The sequence below is a fragment of the Macaca mulatta genome, chromosome 1 (genome assembly GCF_049350105.2).
Source record: "Macaca mulatta isolate MMU2019108-1 chromosome 1, T2T-MMU8v2.0, whole genome shotgun sequence".
NCBI classification, from domain to species: domain Eukaryota; kingdom Metazoa; phylum Chordata; class Mammalia; order Primates; family Cercopithecidae; genus Macaca; species Macaca mulatta.
Genome location: NC_133406.1, coordinates 60,108,197 through 60,128,666, shown reverse-complemented (window position 1 = coordinate 60,128,666; position 20,470 = coordinate 60,108,197). Strand labels below are relative to the sequence as shown.

Below are 20,470 nucleotides of genomic sequence, written 5' to 3'. Positions count from 1 at the left end.
TTTTTAAAACTCAGTGTTGAAGAAACACATTGACTTTTTCTCACACTAGAAAGTAATATGTAAACCAGCAACTGTCTTAGCTCATTAAGTCAGATGTTGGCCACTATACTAAACTGTAGATTATAACAAAAAAAGTGCTATTCTACCCACAACTAACCACCATTCTCGAAGTTCTAGGAAGGTAAGAACTACTCTTTATCATTACATCATTAAAATTCAGCATTGTGCCTACTCTTTATTAGGTACTCTAAAACAATTATTGAACTGAATTAACGTTATGGATAAAACTCAGAATCTGAGCTATTCAGTTTTGTTTTAGGGTTGACCCTAATTTCCTACATATTTATTTACCATTTTAAAAGTCTGGTCAATAGTGTATTGGTTCATGCACTTATTTTGTTCATTCTATTCAACCATTTTCCCACTTTACCTTTCTTTTCTTTTTTTTTTGAGACAGAGTCTCGCTCTGTCACCCAGGCTGGAGTGCAATGGTGCGATTTCAGCTCACTGCAATCTCCGCCTCCTGGCTTCAAATGACTCAGCCTCCCAAGTAGCTAGGACTACAGGCGAGCACCACCATGCTTGGCTAATTTTTTGTACTTTTAGTAGAGATGGGGTTTAACCATGTTGGCTAGGCTAGTCTCAAACTCCTGATCTCAGGTGATCCGCCCGCCTCAGCCTCCCAAAGTGCTGGGATTACAGGCATGAACCACCGTGCCCAGTCACCACTTCTTTACCTGTTCCAGATACTACATATGAAAATGAATGTCTGTTCTGAAGCAAGATCTTGTACGGGAGTTGGACATACTAAGTGCTGATAATTAAAATTTAAGACAAAAAAATGCCACAAAGAGATAGCTCTGGAGAGGAAATCTGAGGAGTATCAGGAATAAAATGCTGCAGGGGGCGTGATCTGGGCAGAATCTAAAGAGAATAAGAGACTTTCTAGAAAACAAGGGAGGACAACATTGCTTGCAGGACCATTCTCAGATTTTAAGCAGGAGAGAGTGACTGGATGAGATTTGCATATTAGAAAGATCACTAATGCTTCACTGTAGATGGTGGAATGGTGGGGTGGGGCAGGGGAGAGGAAGGCCAAAGGTCCCAGTTAGGAGGGCCTGAGTTAACAGAGAGAGGAGAGGATGGAATTGAAGGATTCTGAAGGAGAATGAAAGACAGGACTTGGTGACAGACTAAATATGAGAAGTAAATAATGAAAAGCCTTCTAGTTTGATTTCCAAGTTCTCAGTTGGGTGACATGTAAGACCATTAGCAAAGAGATTTCTAAAAGAAAGTGAGAACAGAGACTTTCTCTTGCCTTTTTAAGGCTAGAGGAAAGAAAGATTTGGTTTACCTGTTTGCTTATTCTCTCTTCCTAAAGAGGACTTGAGAACTCTTACAGAAATACATGCCTATAATACTACTTTAAATAAATAAATAAAGGGAAAAGGAAATAAGAAATAAGGAGATAAAGTAACAGCCAGAAATGGCTATTGTTACGGAGTGCCTACATGAAGTCAGGCTGTCCTAAGTAAGTTCTTTACATGTAGTATAATGAACTTCTGCAAAGAAGTCTGAGCTGGGCCAGGTGTGGTGGCTCACGCCTGTAATCCCAGCACTTTGGGAGGCCGAGGCAGGCGGCGAGGTCAGGAGATCAGGACTATCCTGGCTAACATGGTGAAACCTCGTCTCTACTAAAAATACAAAAAAATTAGCCGGGCGTGGCGGCGGGCACCTGTAGTACCAGCTGCTGGGGAGGTTGAGGCCCCAGAATGGCGTGAACCTGGGAGGCGGAGCTTGTAGTGAGCCGAGATGGCGCCACTGCACTCCAGCCTGGGTGACACAGCAAGACTCAAAAAAAAAAAAAAAAAAAAAAGTCTGAGCTGGAGAGAGAGAGATCTGAGTGCTAGCTGCAGCAATCAGAGTGGATGAGGTCAGCTAGGGAGAGTCCTAAGGAGAGAAAAGAAGGAAGCTTAAGGAACAATACCTAAGGTGTTCACAGAAAAAAAAGGGCTAAAAAGAACACAAAGAAGGAGCAATCAGAAAAGGTAGAAGTGAGCCAGGAAAGAATACTATCAGAGAGGTTATGGTAGAACAAAAATTTAGGAAGGCAATAGTCAACATTATAATTATTGCCAGGATTCAAGGTAAAAGATGAAGTGACTAAGGAATCTGTAATTAGAAAGTTTACAGGGCCCTTTGCCAGAAAAAATTCACTGGATTGAGGGGGTGAGTAGAATTTCTATTTCAATATTTGAACAGTGAATAGAAGGCCAAGATGAACAGTGAAGGGAAGAGTGAGATATGGTAACCCTAGAGAGCAGTGCAGGGTCAAAGGTGAATTCTATTATGATGGAAAAACAAGCAACTGTCAAGGACAAATAAAATCATTGTGCAGGTGTATTTTTGTCATAGATAGAGCTAAGCTTGCAGTTTTGCTTCCCAATGTTTATGAATTTTGTATGCTAAGTGTTCTATTAAACACTGTCAGTTTCATTATAAAGAAATTTAGTTCTCAAAGGATTCTTGAGCTATTACTATATTTTATTTACATGTCAATGATCAATGAGCCATTTTCAGCACAACCGGGCAAGGATTCTGAATCATACTCTAGTTCCCTTTATCAGGTTAGAAGACTAGATTTCCTTAGAAAAAATAAATTTAAAAGTTAGGTCAGTATACTATCCAGTATTATCTAAGAGACTCTGAGGAAGAGGAAGAAAAAATCACTGTTTAATTTAAAGAAGAATCAGAAACAAGCCCTCAGGTAATTGCTGTCAGCCAATTCCATTTTTAAAAATACGTGTTAAAATAGAAATATGCCTGCCCAAGGCTCTGGAACTCTCCCAAAGATAAGTTTCTTATACTCAGCAACCTCAGCCAACCCTGGACAGCCAGGTGACCCATAAGACAACCTCTCATTTGGTTCTCAAAACAAAAAAACCCTATTTCCCATCTAGATTTCAGAGAGGCTAGCAAGTTTTCAATTTGCTTCACTTTCAGAAGTGATATCTCCCTATACAAAGACTCATTTCCTAGAAGTTCTACCTCCCCTTCAAATAAATATGAAGAGATTCTAACCATTGTGCTTATATTGCCAAGCTCATGGTATACAAATATCCAATGAAGACTGACCCCTTGGACACATTTTCTTGGAAGCATGGGCCTCAAAGTCCGAAAGACCTCGTTTTGAATTCTGGCTTTTCATTACAAATTCTGTGACTGTGGACAGATTCCTTAACCTAGCTGAGCCTTAATGCATTCTCTTATGTGTATTAAGAAAAGAATATTACTTATCTGACAAAGTTACAAAGGTTAAATGCATCTAGCAGGGTACTTAGCATATAGTAAGTTTCCAAAAACATTAATTCTCTTACAGCATTTAAACCCTTCATATGCTTAAAGGCAAACTCAATCTCCTCTGGCTCCACGAAGCCCCTTCTGGCTACTCCATCCTATACCATTTATCTTCTCTGAACTCTTAATATACCTACCTAAACATAATTTTGCTCTCAAGGATATACTATTCCTTAATATACATTCATGCCTTACTATGTGTACATTTGATGTCTTGGATCATGAGAGCACCTAGGGCATGTCCCTTTTTTATGACACAGTTCTTAACACAATATTGAGCACATAACTAAGACAGTCACTGATGACTTAGAAGGCTATTATTTTATAATCTAATATTCCCTATAGATCTCATAACTCCACCAATTAGCTGATTAAGAAACTGAACAAGAGAAGTTAAATGGCTTGCCTGAAAAGGCATAAATTGTGGGCTTAGCTGGAGAGTAAACAAGGTATCCTGTCTCGCAACCCAGGGAGCTTTATATCTTGTACCTGTTGCTCTTGCGTGAAGAAGTGCCAGAGTGAAAATGCACAAACGGCCTCATGTGCCAAAAATATCTGCATTCCCTATATTAAAACACTTAAATGGAATGGGATAGAAAGGCTCATCTGCAAACTCATCCAAACACAAAACGGTCTTTGCTAGCTTCACACTCAAGTAGATCAACAGACATTCTTCTGCTGCCATCTTATGGGCATAGAAGATCACTACACATGGGCTTATTTTCATTTGAGAAATAATTTTATTCAATAAACATTTACCCATCATCTACTATGTATTAGGCTCTGTGAAGAAAACCCAATTAAAAAGCATCCTCAAGAAGCTCACAATGTGGTAATGAAAAGCAACAACATACCATTTAATTAATTAGTAAACCAATCCTAAAACAGTGTTACAAAAAAAGAACACTGAAGAGTGTTTTAGCCTGGGGCTCGGGTGTAGCAGGGTAGTCAGCAGTGGGTTCTAATTTGCAGGAGTTCTTACAGTATGAATACAATTTTGTTAAGCAGAGAAGGTGAGAAAAAACCACTCCAGAAAGAAGGTCACCCATGGACAAAGAAAGAGGGTCATGAAAGTAAAACCTACAGGAAATAGGCCTTATCTTTCTACCTGAATAAAGTGACTCAATTACCAGGAAGAAGAGTTGAGAGAAAGTGATAAGAAAAATAGGGAGAAAAGTATAGTCCTGGGTAGGCTGAATTCAGAGTTTGGTGAGTGCTCTCTCTACAGGACTAAAATGACTAACGATCAGTAGGATTTTCTATATTGCCTGACTCAGCATGTGTTTGAATTCTGTCCAGAAACTGGTCCTCTGAACAAGATCAATTAGGAATCTTACATACATGGAAAAACATTAACTTCCATTAATATTCAATCTGATTGTAGAGTGTGTAGTAAGTAAACAACTTTTACCTATACCTGGTCAAACTAGTCTCTTCATTTTATAATTTCAAAGGCCAACTCAAGTTGCAACTGCCCCTTCACCTACGTAAACGAGCTTCTTTCTGTAATTGCCTAAATATCCAACAATTCTTTTTGTTTTACTTATTTAAAACATATATAATATTTAAGGTAAACAAAAAAAGATATAAAGAATAATAAACCATCACCTGTGTCTTACCATCCAACTTAAGAATAACAGTGCCAATTCCAGTTTCTTCTTCAAAAGAGAAGCATGTTTCTACTTCTTGAAACTCTTAATTGTCCTCTGCTACCCTAATCTTTTGGGTCTGATCTTTATAAGTCAGTGCATATGTTTAAATTCATTAGGAATGTGAACAAACACTAGTGAAGTTCCAAACTGGTTATATCTTATTCTTACCACTTGCCCAACCATACTACCAAATCAAAGTATGCAACCAAGCCAGTTTCCCAAAGACACATGTATCTAGGACATTAAAGCTATCAAACAAAGAAATTTTACCTGCTGCTTCTGACATTCCAGGTCCAGCACTCGCTGATGTCTCAACTCAACACACTGGAGTTAGCCTCCAAACACAGAGAGTGCTAATGAACTATGGCAGAGGCTTGTCTCAATTCCCCAGAACACCCAGATCAACTTCCTGTGCCTCTGATTTCCATAAAACCAGGAATGGCAAGGAACTCTATTGCCAGATCAAATCATTCCAGGTGAGAGCAGGTCAAGCTACCTCAGACACACCTTGCCACACACCTGTGAAGCAACTTTCCCAGAAGCCCAATTTTCAACAAATGGGTGGTTACTCCTCTGGCTGTCCTTCTCTAAACACTGGAGCCCATTTTATGAGATTGTACCAGCAACTGTCCTTTTCTAACATTGGAAAATCAACTGATAAACGAGAAGGGAGGGTTGAATGAGGGCTCAAATTTTTGGTCCCTCCTACATGTCACCAATATTCATAGCTCTGAAAAATGAACCACTTTATCAGAAGGAGATTAACCTCAAAAACATGACTGATAAGGGCTTTTAGTAGCAGGTGTTGGGTGACTGTCTTCACTCTGAAGTGGCTGGGAATTGGGATAGAACTACCAGAGGTTCTGCTACATAAGGAAATGGGCTCTTGTCCTTTCTTCTAAATGCACATGTCCTGAGGGGGAGGGGAAAACACTTTAAGCTTCCACTCCTGAACTGTTAAGTGGTGGGCTGAGAAACTGCATGACAAATGCCCTTGTCTCTAGAAAATGAAGTGAGATGGTGTTGGCAATAGCCATGTTTAGCAACAGAAATATGCAAAAAATAAAATAGACTCTTTTATTCAAGGCTCTACATCTCATTGCTTTAACTCTTAGTAGACACCATCCAGGCCTCCCTTCCCAGAACTGTTTGGCGGAGATAAACAGTACTAACGTTATTTTTAAACAGCTTTATTGAGACATAATTCACATACCCATTAGGTGTACCATTTAAAGATTTTTAGTATATTCAGATTTATGCAATCATCACTATAACCAATTTTAAAACATGCTCACCCTAGTATCAAAAATATCCACTACTGCATAGTATGGAGTGTACTTGTTTGCGAAACAACAGAAATTGACCTCACTAAATTAGGCAGGAAAGGAATCTGTGGGAGGGAATTACTAACATTTTTAGCATAAAGAATACCACTGGGATAGGAGGCCCAGGCTCGAACTTTCCTGCAAGGGTCAACTGCTACCATTATCACATTCAGCTCACTAGCTGTTGCCTCAAATAAATGTTCAAGTGCTTAGATTCCTAGACACTGCTTGGTGAGGGGAAAAAGGCATAAGAAGGTACCTGTGTATGGCTGCCACTTACTGTGGTACCACAATGGAGATTTTCCCTTAGGGCTGCAGAAAATAATGTATGACATTATAAATAATTGGTAAGGAGATCAGAGGCAGGACAAGTGAGCTTAAATTTAAAAATTAAGTCTCCTACACTTGAGATATGGAATCCCTATAGCATGTAGGGTTTAAAAATTAAATAAAACAACCTAAAATCTAAAATGGTATTAACATTTAGCATTTTAGGGTGGATCTTATTTCCAAATGTATTGGCTCTGGAGAAGCTAGGAATGGATTTTAATGAAAGTCAAAAAAGCATTTCACTGGTAATGACATACATAATTGTCATATATATCTCTAAATTGTTTTGTAGTTTGCAAAGCACGTTCACATAGTCTGTCTCATTTGATCCTCACAGTAACTCCATGAGATAGGTTTGGGAAAATCTAGGTTACTCGTAAATTATTTCTAATCTTCATATACATACAAACAAGGTAAGCATTATCCCTTTTTGACATATGAGGAAAGAGTCAGAAATGGAACTTGATTTATTTAACCAAAATCACACATACAAGAGGCTGAACTGGACTCTTCTTTTTTAAAATTTTTTTAAAGAGATGGGGGTCTCACTATATTGCCCAGGCTGGCCTTGAGCTCCCAGCATCAAGTGATCCTCCTGCCTCAGCCTCTCAAGAAGCTGGGATTATAGGTATCAGCCACCACACCCCATTTGAACTGAACTCTTAAATCAATCCTGTGCATTTCCCACTAAGTCCAGCCATTCACAGTTATCTAGGGGTAGCCTCATCTCTCAGGCAGCAATATATCATCACTACTATTTCAAAGAGACATATTCTGAAAAAAATTACATAGAGGTGCCATATGACACTGAAAGCAGTTTGTTTGTAAGGTATATTCAGCCTGGTGAAGTCTCTTGTCATTCTGCTACCTAAGGATTAGGGCCACAGCACTAAAAGAATCGCCTTTTTTCTTTCTATTCCAGAGTTGTTCAAAGTCCCACAGCATAATCCTAATTCTATAAGAAATTCAGAAACCTCCAGAATGGTAATATAGTGAAAATGTACCTACTGCTACATACGTTTCACTCTCTTCTTGTTCAATATTCATACTTAGGAAGAGAGAGCTTATTTCTTTCAGTAGAGAAAAAACTTGGTAGTGGCAGCATGGCTGCAGACGTTTAGAAACTAAACACTTTAGAACAAAAATGGAGAAAGATTGGAGTTGTTTGTGGAACCTCTTTTCTAGAGTACCTTTTTGAGTTGACAACTGCCAGTCTTTAGCTTGGACACAGAGGAACAAATCAAATGACTTTTAAAAACCATAACTCAGAGTTTAAATTCTTGGTTTAAATTTTAAACATTCCAAAGATGATGCCAAATTAATCTGCTGACAGCTTCACGTTAGTAGGTACAAGTACCTAGCTTATAAAGACCCCAAGGAACTGAAGAAGGTCGATAAGTGTGGTATATATGACTCAGCCAGTACTCACTGTATGTTGACCAAGCAGTCATATGTAATGTGAGCTATTTGGGAGAGACAATTTTAGTTTATTGTGGAGAAAAACTATTTTTAACCATTTCTACAAAGAAAAGAAAGAGCACCATAAACAAATGTAAAATTCAGGGTTGGGCGAGAGAGAAAAAGCTAAAGGAGAAACAAAAGAATCAAAGGCAGACACTATTAGACTCTAATATTAGCAATGGGAATTGTTTACATTTTGTTGCTAAGGAAAACTTAGAGCTTTGGAAAAAGAACCCAACCACTACACTATTGTGACAGCTGCTGCCTGGCCCTGGTATTTCTGCAGAGCTATCTGCCAACAGCTTGCCACTTGCCATTTCTATCCTGTCAAATCAGTCCCTTTATAATCAGATGACCTTGTTTCTATAGTTCTCACAAGCAATCCAAAGACTGAATGGCAGTTATCAGAATGCCCTAAAGATAGAGACTGTTGCATTCTGAGCTGTGGACTGGCCCCTGAATCAAAACCTTTATTCTGAATGGATAATACTTAAATTCAATAGAAGAAATGGTCAGTGAATTCAATAAGAAGGAAAAGAAGGCTTAGGTGATAGTCTCTACTATGCCTCTGACTCAAAATGTGATATTAAGCAAATGACTCTATGCTCTTAGGGCCTCAGCATTCCCATTTGTAAAATAGGGAGCATATGTTCTAGTCCTTTCCATCTTGTAAAGAGAATACATTCAAGCACACTTGAGCTTTTCAGGGGGGAAAAAAAGGAACTTCACAAATCCAAGATTATGCCCTTCTCAAAAGGAATAAACTGTTTTAGAAGCTCTGCACTGAGTTATGTACGCAAAACCATAAATTATCTAGAATCCTGCAAACCTTGAATCTCTATTATATTTACTCTTCAATGATCACGGCCTTCTTCACAGACTTACATTGTAAGAAAGACTGTTGTCCCTGTAATTAATTTTCCTTCATGCCCTCCTGCTCCCTCTGCCCCATCATAACATAATCCTTTATCATTTTGGAACGTTGGAAAATACAGAAAAAATAAAAATAAAAAGTATCCATAATAGACCCAAAAATCCAATATTAACATTTCTATGTTTATTACTATTTGATATCATAATGTATTCTTTTATATCTAGCGTTGTTCATTTAGCAACATATCTGTAATTAACAAACTGCGTAAAGAACTGTTAGCACAAGAGTGTAAAGCTAAGACTGATCACTGGCCAACTGGTATGCACATACCCACTTATTCCCTCTTAAGATAAAACGTTCTCAGAAAAGGAAAGCCAGTTGTGCAATTTAATGGTAAAACCCACTCCCCAACTGAAGTGCTCTAATTACACTGCAAATGGAGATTATTTCTGAGAGAGAACCTTCTACTACTCAGGTCTAGCTGTGGCCAGTTTTAAAGCCCCATTTATCCCAATGCTCACTACTTGTTTGAAATTGGACCTGTGAACACAGGCTTCAGGCTTTTATTAAGGTTTCCCAGTAGGATTCAAAATCCTTCCACAATGAGCTGATTACAGAGAAAGCCGCAGCTTCAAGCAGAGAATTAGCATCCAGCATGCTCTTTCAGAAGGAAAATTTAGCTGTTTTCAAAACATCTGATTTTTTTTTTCTTTCAGTTTATGCTTGTCTAGCCAGAGAAATGAAATGGCTTTAATTCTATAAAGGCTTAAATGATATGTTTTATATGATCAAGTCATTCCCCTGCTGGAAATCCCTCAATTGTATTCCACAGCTTCAAGACTAGAAATTCAAATTTCTTAGCACAGTACAGACAAAAATCTACATGATTTGGTTCCTGCCTAACTCTCTAGTTTGACAATTTCCAGTTTCTCCAGTGGAATACCAGTCTTGGGTTTCTTTGAAAAACAAAACAAAACTACTGGATGGACTCAGAAATTTGGAAAATGCTGCAAATCCCCTAACCACTCCCATGTCCCACTCTCCCCACACCCCAGAGAGGAATGACCCTAAGAAGGCTTTTGAGTGATCCTATCTAATTTTGTTTAATCCATTGTTCCCGAATTCATTTGGCCACAGCATACTTTTTTTTTTCCTTCATCTAAATCTATTCCACAAAAGACACTTTCAGAAATGCTAACCTTGCCTCACCTTCTCCCAGCTTCAGGCATTCCGAACTTGTTTGTTTCTTGAATTTCTTATGTTTCCTCTCAAATACCATCCCCCTATTACTACTTATAGATAACTTATAGTTGCCTTTCAAAATTCAACTCCAGTTACCTTCTCTGGTAGGCCTTCCTTGTCACCCTATTCAATCTAATTGAGATTCCCCTTCTCTATGCTTTCATAGCAATCTACACATATCTTTACCACAGCACTTAACAATTATACAATAATATTTGATGTACTTGTTTGCCTTCCCATGATAGTTATATCCTCAAGGGCAGAAAAAATGTTTTCTTTTTTTTCTTTTTTTTTTTTTTTGAGACCAAGTTTCGCTCTGTCGCCTAGACTGGAGTTCGATGATGCAATCTCAGCTCACTGCAACCTTTGCGTCCCAGGTTCAAGTGATTCTCCTGCCTCAGACTCCTTAGAAGCTGGGATTACAGGCACATGTCACTACGCCCAGCTAATTTTTTGTATTTTTTAAGTAGAGAAGGTGTGTCGCCATGTTGGTCAGGCTGGTCTTGAACTCCAGACCTCAAGTAGTTCGCCCACCTCGGCCTCCCAAAGAGCTGGGATTACAGGTGTAAGCTACTGTGCCTGGCCAAAAAAAATGTTTTCTTTGGTCTTGTATCCTTAATGTCTCTGTGCCTGGCACATGGCAGTCTCTCAATAAATGGTTGTTAGGTGCTTTATATATGTGGGTTCCCATTTAAACAAGATTCTATATAGATAATACTATTTTGCAAAATCTTATACTTTAAAAACCATTCCTGATTCATTTACCAAACTCTTCCTATACGTGTGTCTATCTTCACTACCGCTGGTCAACTGTAATTCTTGTTACCTATTCCAATATAGTCTGAGGTTTCTTTCTGCATTAAAAACTTTTATTACATGTTAGTCTGCATCTATGAGTTTATCACAGAACTCTCCCTCATGGTGACCTTCAGTGTTTATGTTTTATGTGAATTCATCTTTGGTTCAAACTGTTTTTACAGTTTACAGTTTTTTACTCTGGGTTGCAGATGTGTTCCTTCAAGGTGGTTTTGAATTTACTTGTGCCAGGGCCCCAGAGTTTCAAGGGTACAGACACAGTTTCTGTATTAAATCCTTGACTTCTGGGATTTCTAAGCTATATGAATAGTCAAAATTTCTCACAAATGAGTTGTCTGCCCCTACCATGATCCTTGTATAGATTTCCTTCCTTGCCACTTCCTTGAGTTATGGGCTAAGTACCCTTTTCATGGGCAGCCCTTTGAGATTTCTAGCTCGATACATAGTTTCTTAGTTACAGCTCGCAGCCTTAGTAGGCCCAAAGCCATGCTTTCTACACACACGTGGCATTAAAATCTGAGCGTCCAGACCTTATGATCTACATATAGGTCTGACACCAACCCTGGGTCACTCAAACGACTCTGGATTTTGAGTACTCTTCACTTTTGTCATGTGAGAGTTCCCTATCATTCTTCTGAATTCAACCATGAATTTCTGTTTATAATGGGCAAGGGAGCCTTACAAGTTCCATCTACCATGTTGGAATCATCCTCCTAAACATATTTTGAAACCATTCACATTTCTTTCTTTTTTTTTTTTTTTTTTTTGAGACAGATTGTTGCTCTGTGGCCCAGGCTGGAGTGCACTGGCATGATCAGCTCACTGCAACCTCCACCTCCCAGGCTCAAGCGATTCTACTGCCTCAGCTTCCCGAGTAGCTGGGATTACAGGCGTGTGCTACCACTCCTGGCTAATTTTTGTATTTTTAGTAGAGACTGGATTGTACTGTGTTGGCCAGGCTGGTCTAGAACTCCTGACCTCAAGTGATCCACCCTCCCTCAGCCTCCCAAAGTGCTGGGATTACAGACACGAGTCACAGTGCCTGGCCAAGATCATTCACACTTTTCTCTATCTCTTCTACCATTATCTTAGTGCAAGCCACTGTTCTCTCTCATGAGCCTTTCTTCCGCAATGGTTTCTTTACTGGTCATCTCACATCCATTCTTGTCTATTTTTCCTCATCCAATTCACATGTAATACTGCAGCCAGAGTTTAAAAGCCAGAACTTTAAAAACTATAGGTCAGGTCATGGTACTTTTTGCTTAGAATCTTCTAGTGGCATATGACCCAGAAATTCTACTCCTAGGTATATAATCAAGAGAAATGAAACCATATGTTCACATAAAAACTTATCACAAATGCTCATTGTAACATTATTCATAATAACTAAAAGGTAGAAACAACTCAACTGTCCATTGACTTATGAATGGACAAACAAAATGTGGCATTATCTATATGATGGAATATTATTCACCCATGTAAAGGAATACAGTACTGATACATGCTATCACATGGATGAACCTTGAAAACATTAAGTAAAAGAAGTCAGTCACAAAAGACTGTATTTTTATCCCATTTATACAAAATGTCCCAAATAAGCAAATCCATAGACAAAAAGTAGATCAGTGGTTGCTTAGGCGCAGGGGGAATGAGGAGACTGTGGGGGATAGCTACAGGGTACAGGATTTCTCTCTAAGATGATGAAAATGTTCTGTAATTTACTGTGATGATGGTTCCACATATCTTTGAATATACTAAAAACCACTGCATTGTACACTCTAAATGAGTGAATTGTATGGTATGTGAATTCTCTCTCCCTCTATATATATGTATATATGTATATAGCTCCTACCCACTCCTCAAGCTTCATCCTAGACCTTTCCCCCTCATTCTCTACTCTTAGTCACAATGCCTTCTCTCAGTTTCTCCAAAAGATCAAGTGCCTTTTCACTTTAGTGTCTTTTCAATTGCCAGACCTTTTGTTTGGAATGCCCATTCCCTTCTCTTCACTTAGCTATTACTTAACCAGCAGATCTCAGGTTGAGCAGTATCATACCTTCATGAGAGCCGCCTTTCATCCTCCAGGAGAAGGGAAATCTTTTTTTTTTTTTTTTTTTTAAGAGACAGGGTTGTGCTCTGTGGTCGAGGCTGGAGTACAGTAGTGTTATCATAGTTCATGGCAGCCTCAAACTCCAGGGTTCAAGAGCCCTTCCCACCTCAGGCTCTCAAGCAGCTGGGAGCGTATGCCACCACCCTGTTAATTTTATTTTTGTAGACATGGGGTCTTGCTATGTTGCCCAGGCTGGTCTTGAGCTCTTGGTCTCAAGTGATCCTCCCAATTTGGCCTCCCAAAATGCCAAGGTTACAGGTGTGAGCTACCATACCTGGCCAAGAAGGGAAGTCTTCTGTCAGCAGATCTTCGGTAAGACACTGTTGTAACAACTCATACTACTACTTTATAATATATTACACAAATATAATTATTTACATTTTTCTTTTTCACTAGCATATTTGTTTCACAAGGGGTCACATCATATTTGTCTGGTTTACTGATGTATCACCCGGGCTTCTCATAGCACCTGGCAACAGGTACTTTAAAATATTCAATAAGTATTTTGAAGATGAATGAATGCTAGAACATATCCAGTGAATGAGTCCAACCAGTCTACATCTAACATCTCCCTACTTACTTATCTTGTGCCATTCCTAAAATACACTTATCTTGACCTGTACTTGATGTACCACATTCAACTCATAATTCACTAATATTTTGATTTAACCCTTTGAGTCACATATCTGGTCTGTTACAGGTACTATCTTATTGATTGTAGGTTACAACATTTCCAGAAGGCAGTAAAACTAAGTTTCTTCAAATAACAGTTCATGCAACAAGGTATTTAATAATGCAGTCTTATAAATAACCTGATATCCCCATCCTTTCTGGCATCAAGGTCTTAATGATGAGTTTAACTCATTTTACTTCTCTCAGCTCAGAAAGATTTTTTAAAGAGAGTTTTTGTCAGCTAATGAAAAGATTACTTTTGCATTTAGTTTCTACGTGAAACTAATAGTATCTAAATTATATTTGAGCTATTAAGTATATAAGTATTTACTATTCAAGATTGACTTATTACTATTTCCTTGGCTGGAGACCAATTTTAAAAAGACAGTTACTGGCTCTGAAACCTGTTAGCCCAAAAAATTAGTTTCCTGCCATTTTATGTAATGAAATGAAAAACAAAAACAAAAACAAAAAAAAGAAAAAGAAAAAGAAAAAAGGAAGGAAGGAAAAGAAAAGAAGAAAAACACTATTTTCTAACTCAACATCTCCCTTAACTTCCTTCTCAAAATGTGTCTTTATAAAAAAAAAAGTCTTTATAATAGACACATTAGAGCTGTCCTTATTATAATAAGCAAACATAAAAAGTTCTATTTGTATTGTATCTTGTATCTTGTTTAATTTGTATTGTATCTTTTATACTTACTACACATATACACACACTCACATGGGACCTGATGGCTTCACTGCTGAATTTTACCAAACACTTAAAGAAGAATTAGTACCAATCCTACTCAAACTATTCTGAAAAACAGAAAAGGAAGGAATACTTCCAAACTCACCTGATGAGGCCAACATTACCTTGATACCAAATCAGACAGGGCACATCAAAAAAAGAAAACTACAGGCCAATACTAGGAAACCAAGTTCAACAACACATTAAAAAGATAATTCATCATGACCAAGTGAGATTTATCCCAGGGATGGTTCAAAGATACACAAATCATTCAGTATGATATATCATATTGACAGAATGAAAGATAAGAACCCTATGATCATTTCAATTGATGCTGAAATAGCATTTGATAAAATTCAACATCCTTTCATGATAAAAACCCTCAAAAAACTGGGTATAGAAGGAACATACTTCAACACACTAAAAGCTATATATGACAAACCCACAGCTATTATCATACTGAATGGGGAAAAACAGAAAGCCTTTCCTCTAAGATCTGAAACAAGACAAGGATGTCCACTTTCAACCACTGTTACTCAACATAGTGCTGAAGTCCTACTTAGAGCAATCAGACAAGAGAAAGTAATAGATTGGGCACAGTGGCTCACGCCTGTAATTCTAGCATTTCGGAAGGCAGAGGTGGGAAAATGTCTTGAGTCCAGGAGTTTGAGACCAGCTTGGGAAACACAGTGAGACCCCATCTCTATTAAAAAAAAAAAAAAAAAAGAAAGAAAGAGAGAGAGAGAGTAATACATGACATCCAAATTGGAAAGGAAGAAGTCAAATTACCCTTGTTTGCAGATATACAATGTTATATTTGGAAAAACCTAAAGACTCCACCAAAAAAACTATTAGAACTGAAAAATTCAATAAAGTTGCAGAATTTAAAATCAACATACAAAAGTCAGTAGCATTTTTATTTGCCAAGAGTGAACAATCTGAAAAAGAAATCAAGAAAGTAAACCCATTTGCAATAGTTACAAATAAAACAAAATATCTAGGAATTAATCAAAGAACTAAAAGATCTTTACAATGAAAACTATAAAACATGGGTGTAAGAAATTAAATAGCACACAAATAAAGATATTCCATATTCATGGACTGGAAGAATCAATATTGTTAAAACGTCCATACTATCCAAAGCAATCTACAGATTCAATGTAATCCCTATCAAAATACCAATGCTATTCTTCACAGAAACAGAAAAAACAATCCTAAAATTCATATGGAACTACAAAAGACCCAGAATAGCAAAGCCACCCTAAGCAAAAAGAACAAAACTGGAATAACATTACCTGACTTCAAATTATACCACAAAGCTATTATAACCAAAACAGCATAGTTCTGACATAAAAACAGACACACAGACCAATAGAACAGAGTAGAGAACTCAGAAATAAATCCATACATCTACAGTGAACTCATTTTTGACAAAGGTGCCAAGAACATACATTGGAGAAAAGACAGTCTCTAAATACACACAAATATAAAAGCTCCTTCCTTTGGATATTCAAAATAATACGAAGTCAAACTGAAATCTAAATTTTGATAAGATTTCACCTGGTCTAATCTTAACAAGGGATAATTATAGCCTTAGTCTTTAAGTACATTTGAACCTCCCAAATGCGGTACATTCTATTTTTAATACTTCCTCGAGTAGGAGAAAATGACCCATTCTTGCTTGGTCACATTTTCCAAGGTTTCTCTTAATGCTGGCAATCAAAAAGTTTTTCTTAGCTTCTACCTTAAATATCTTTTATGTCAATTCACAATGTTCTCTCAACTTCTCTCTAAGGAAATTACAGAATACCTAGTCACTATTCTTCTACCATATCATCACATACTATTCATTTCTTTTTCTGGTATTCTTCTCAAAGTAATCAAAAGTTTATATCCTAGTTCTATTTCTTTGAGCCTTGTGTCATACTGCTCCCTTTCTTTGCTGCCAGAGAAGTCAACATAGACTATCCATAACAAAACAAAAGATCCTTCTCTGTGCTTCACAGGTTCTCCATTACAAAATGGTGAAATAATGCCTAACAATTGTCTCTATCACAAGACAAACAGAAAAAAGATATGCCTAAATCCATAACGGCATAAGTGTCTATGCTAAATAATCATAAATAATTGAGTCACCAAAAACTGACTGCTCAGAGGCAAAAGACAGAACAATAATTTAAAGATATATTTTCAGGCTGGGCACAGTGGCTCAGCCCTGTAATCCCAACACTTTGAGAGGCCGAGGTAGATGGATCACGAGGTCAGGAGATCGAGACCATCCTGGCTAATATGGTGAAACCCCGTCTCTACTAAAAAGACAAAAAAATTAGCCGGGCATGGTGACACACGCCTGTAGTCCCAGCTACTCGGGAGGCTGAGGCAGGAGAATCGCTTGAACCCAGGAGGAGGAGGTTGCAGTGAGCCGAGATGGTGTCACTGCACTCCAGGTTGGGTGACAGAGCAAGGCTCCATCTCAAAAAAAAAAGATAAATTTTCATAAATGTATTTGAAATTGGGAAAAGCACTTTATGCCCATTCCTTTATCTTGTACCTCAAAGCAGAGCCCCACAAGTGAAATCAGTAACTCAACATACCTCCTCTTCTCCCTGGCTTCCACAGAGGAATCTGTTCCAGTAATGGAGAGTACAGGAGTAGCTGTAACCCCATTGGCAGTGCTAGGCAGAGGGCGATTGGTGATCACACAGAGCGGGGTGCTAGAAGAGACATTGTCTGCTGTTTTCTCTGCTATCGAGTCAGCCTGGGATTTGTGAGGAGTCCTGAAATAAAAAAAGATACAAGCAGAAAGGAAATGGTTAGGCATGCTATACAACAAAGCACTGGCACAGAGACAGAAGGATTAAAGAGCGGTTCATCTAGGAAATCTTGCTCTGATGTTTGTTGTTTTTTTAATTTTGAGCTCTTACAGTTTGGAATAGTATAATTACACGTTTAGTCTGACATCCTTTGCCTGAGGAGTTACATTTTATGAGACTTGTATGTGTATGTGTGTGCCTGAGATTTTGTTTTAACAAAAGTCATTAGCTATGGCACAAGGCAAGATAGTGACATATGCAAGAGTGTTTTAAACGACTCCCCAGTAACATCTGGTCTCCACACATGCACACAGAGAAAGGGCCTCTCTACACAAGAAAAAGACATTAAAGTCACTTACGATATTAGTCTCTACCTGTTCCTTAATTCTTGGCAGTGGGAGTCTTTGTGGTAGTCCTCAGCCTAGATTTGATGACCATCTTCTTGGATTATCCAGAGACAACTGATACTACAGCTCAGTGTGCTTAGTTCTCCCTCACCTAGTTCAGTAACTGCTCTCTCTTTCCATTTAACCAAATGCCTGTCTATATTCATAACTGCAGAAGTGAGAAATTGAAACAAAAACCAAACCAGATTCTATAAGTATCCTTAACTACAGACTTTTCAACAGCAAGCTGTATAATTAAACTCATTTACATGAAAACAAGATCTTTGTTTCTTAACAAAGAGTTGAGAGCAACCATTGACTCTCCACCCAAAAAGCTATCATTTGTGATGTCACAGCTGTTGCTGGGGTAACAGAGGTCCACAACTGATACAGAGATGGAGAAAGCAATGAAAAGCACAAATATTAAAAATCTATTTTTTTCACCTACTCACAATTATTAGCAGAAATGTTCACAGGTAGCTCTAAGCTTACTTCCAAATAATCACATTACAAGCTTGAAAAAATAATAAAAATATAAAAATATAAATATGGTACCTAGATAAAACATAAAAGCAGACTATTTTAAAAGACAGAAGTAATATCTAAAAAACACATGCTAATTCTCCAGAAGCAATTAATGACTACAAAAAAAGGTGAAATTTTATAGTCATTTTTTTAATAAAAAAAGAAAAGGCAAAAAATTCCTCAGACTTACAAGATAAGAATCTATAGGAAGTACTAATAAAATTAGCTAGACACACAGCTATAAAAAATTACACTTAACCAAACCTTACTTTAAGTTCTTTTTAGGTTAATAACATGTTTTGGTCTCACTGTAATTTCTTATGCTGTTGAAATGCCAAGGATTTTATTTTATTAAATTACATAATAGGACTTTTACTATTATTTTGAAATGCAGTGTAATTTTACAAGTAGATTGTTAGAATAAGCACAGCCCTAGAGCAGAAATCAGAGGATATGCAATGGGGTAGAATAAACATGGGCTTTGGAAACACAACATTTGCTTAAATGTAGACTCTCTGATCTCTTCTTCATTGACAAAATAGAGATAGTGGCACCTTAAAATACAGGGTTCTTCTAATGATTAAATAAAATAATGTCTGCAGGACACCTAAAATAGTACCCAGAATAAAATACAAACTCAGCAGAAACAAACAGTGACAAAATAGATAAGAGCTTTGAAATGTACAAATCTGGGTTCAAATCCCACCTCAGTTCCTCACTGGCTGTGTGACCTTGGGCAGATGATTAACCTTTCGGTCCGAGTTTCCTCATCTATAAAATAATACTTTATATAATAGGGGGCTCATTATAAGAGAATAGATGATACATGTATGCATGAGACAGCTAGTTGTCTAACCCATATCCATTGTCCCTTTCTTCTTTATGAACTGAATCCCTGTATTATTGACGGCAGCAATATACCTAGTTAAAGTACACACTTCTCAAAGTCTCCTGGCCACTAGAGGTACCCAATAAGACATATGCAGACAACTAGTACTTCTGGGAAAACTCTCAGTTCAGAGGCATTCTTTCTTTGTCTGCTTCCTTCTTTCCTCCTTCTTCTTCCGTAGAGTACAGCCATGATAGCTAGAGCTACAGCAGTTATTCTGGACCACGAAGCCACCCATGGAAATGGCAGCCATGACACAAGAACTGTGGAGAAGAGAGAACCTGGATCCTTTAATGACTGTGGAGCTACTGAGCCAGCTTTGCATATTTCTGGACTTTCTTAAGTGCAAGAAAGAAAAACTTTATCTTATTTAAGCCACTACTACTTAGATTTATTGTTACATGTAAGCAAACTAAATCCCAATATAATACCTAACCAAATGCCTGTCACATAATGGGGTCCAACAAATTGCAGTTGTAATTATTTTCTCTCAGTTGCAGCTCTTCATAGTTATAGTAATAGCAATATAGTATTATTATATAATATGTAATATTATATATGTAAAATATAGTAATATGGCCAGGCACAGTGGCTCACGCCTGTAATCCTAGCACTTTGGGAGGCCAAGGCGGGCGGATCATGAGATCAGGAGATCAAGATCATCCTCATTCTGGCTAACATGGTGAAACCCCATCTCTACTAAAAATACAAAAAATTAGCCGGGTGTGGTGGCATGCACCTGTAGTTCCAGCTACTCGGGAGGCTGAGGCAGGAGAATAGCTCAAGCCTGGGAGGTGAAGGTTGCAGTGAGCTAAAATTGCACCACTGCACTCCAGCTTGAGTGACAGAGAGAGACTCCATCTCAAAAAAAAAAAAAAAAACATATATATATATATATAGTAATATAATATAGTAATAATAACCTCTCTATGTTTGTTTCTTCATCTATGGTGATAATAGTTAACATGTTATGCAAATGGATTATTATAAGGACCTAATAAATTTACCCATAATTACACAGTATTATTATTAATAATCCATCATAAACCCTTACCTCCTGGCTGAATTAATGATCACCACTTATTTTAGGGAAAGAAATCTAGTAAACTGACAAATATCAATCAAGCACTATCACTGGCGTTCCTGCACCAACACCATCATTAAGATTTTTTTCATTTTCTTTGTCAGTTGTAGACACAGACCCAAAAAAAGAGACCCTTTCCCACTACACATAAAGGATTAAAAGCCACAGGTAAAATTACAGCTAAAGTACTAATGTACTTTC

General features: G+C 37.7%; 1 protein-coding gene and 1 long non-coding RNA gene across 47 annotated transcripts in view; both read right to left on the bottom strand.

Moving 5' to 3' along the window:
- The window catches only part of PPP1R12B (protein phosphatase 1 regulatory subunit 12B), a 247,708-nt gene that overhangs the window by 130,590 nt on the left and 96,648 nt on the right, over window positions 1–20,470 (bottom strand). For 45 of the 46 annotated variants that reach the window (XR_013417868.1, XR_013417866.1, XR_013417842.1 and 42 more), the window contains one exon: window positions 17,167–17,349. Coding sequence is in view for 11 of the 46 variants with exons in the window: in XM_078003346.1 (XP_077859472.1) it covers window positions 17,167–17,349 (183 nt within the window). In the remaining 35 variants the exon portion in view is untranslated. Of the gene's footprint in view, window positions 1–5,279; window positions 5,643–17,166; window positions 17,350–20,470 lie in introns of those variants that run through there. The other variant, XM_015120094.3, reaches the window with a different exon arrangement.
- Window positions 432–1,878, bottom strand: LOC144341176 (uncharacterized). The gene is made up of 2 exons (XR_013417961.1): window positions 1,745–1,878; window positions 432–1,618 (listed from the first exon to the last, which is right to left on the bottom strand). It is a non-coding gene; the product is annotated as an uncharacterized LOC144341176 (long non-coding RNA).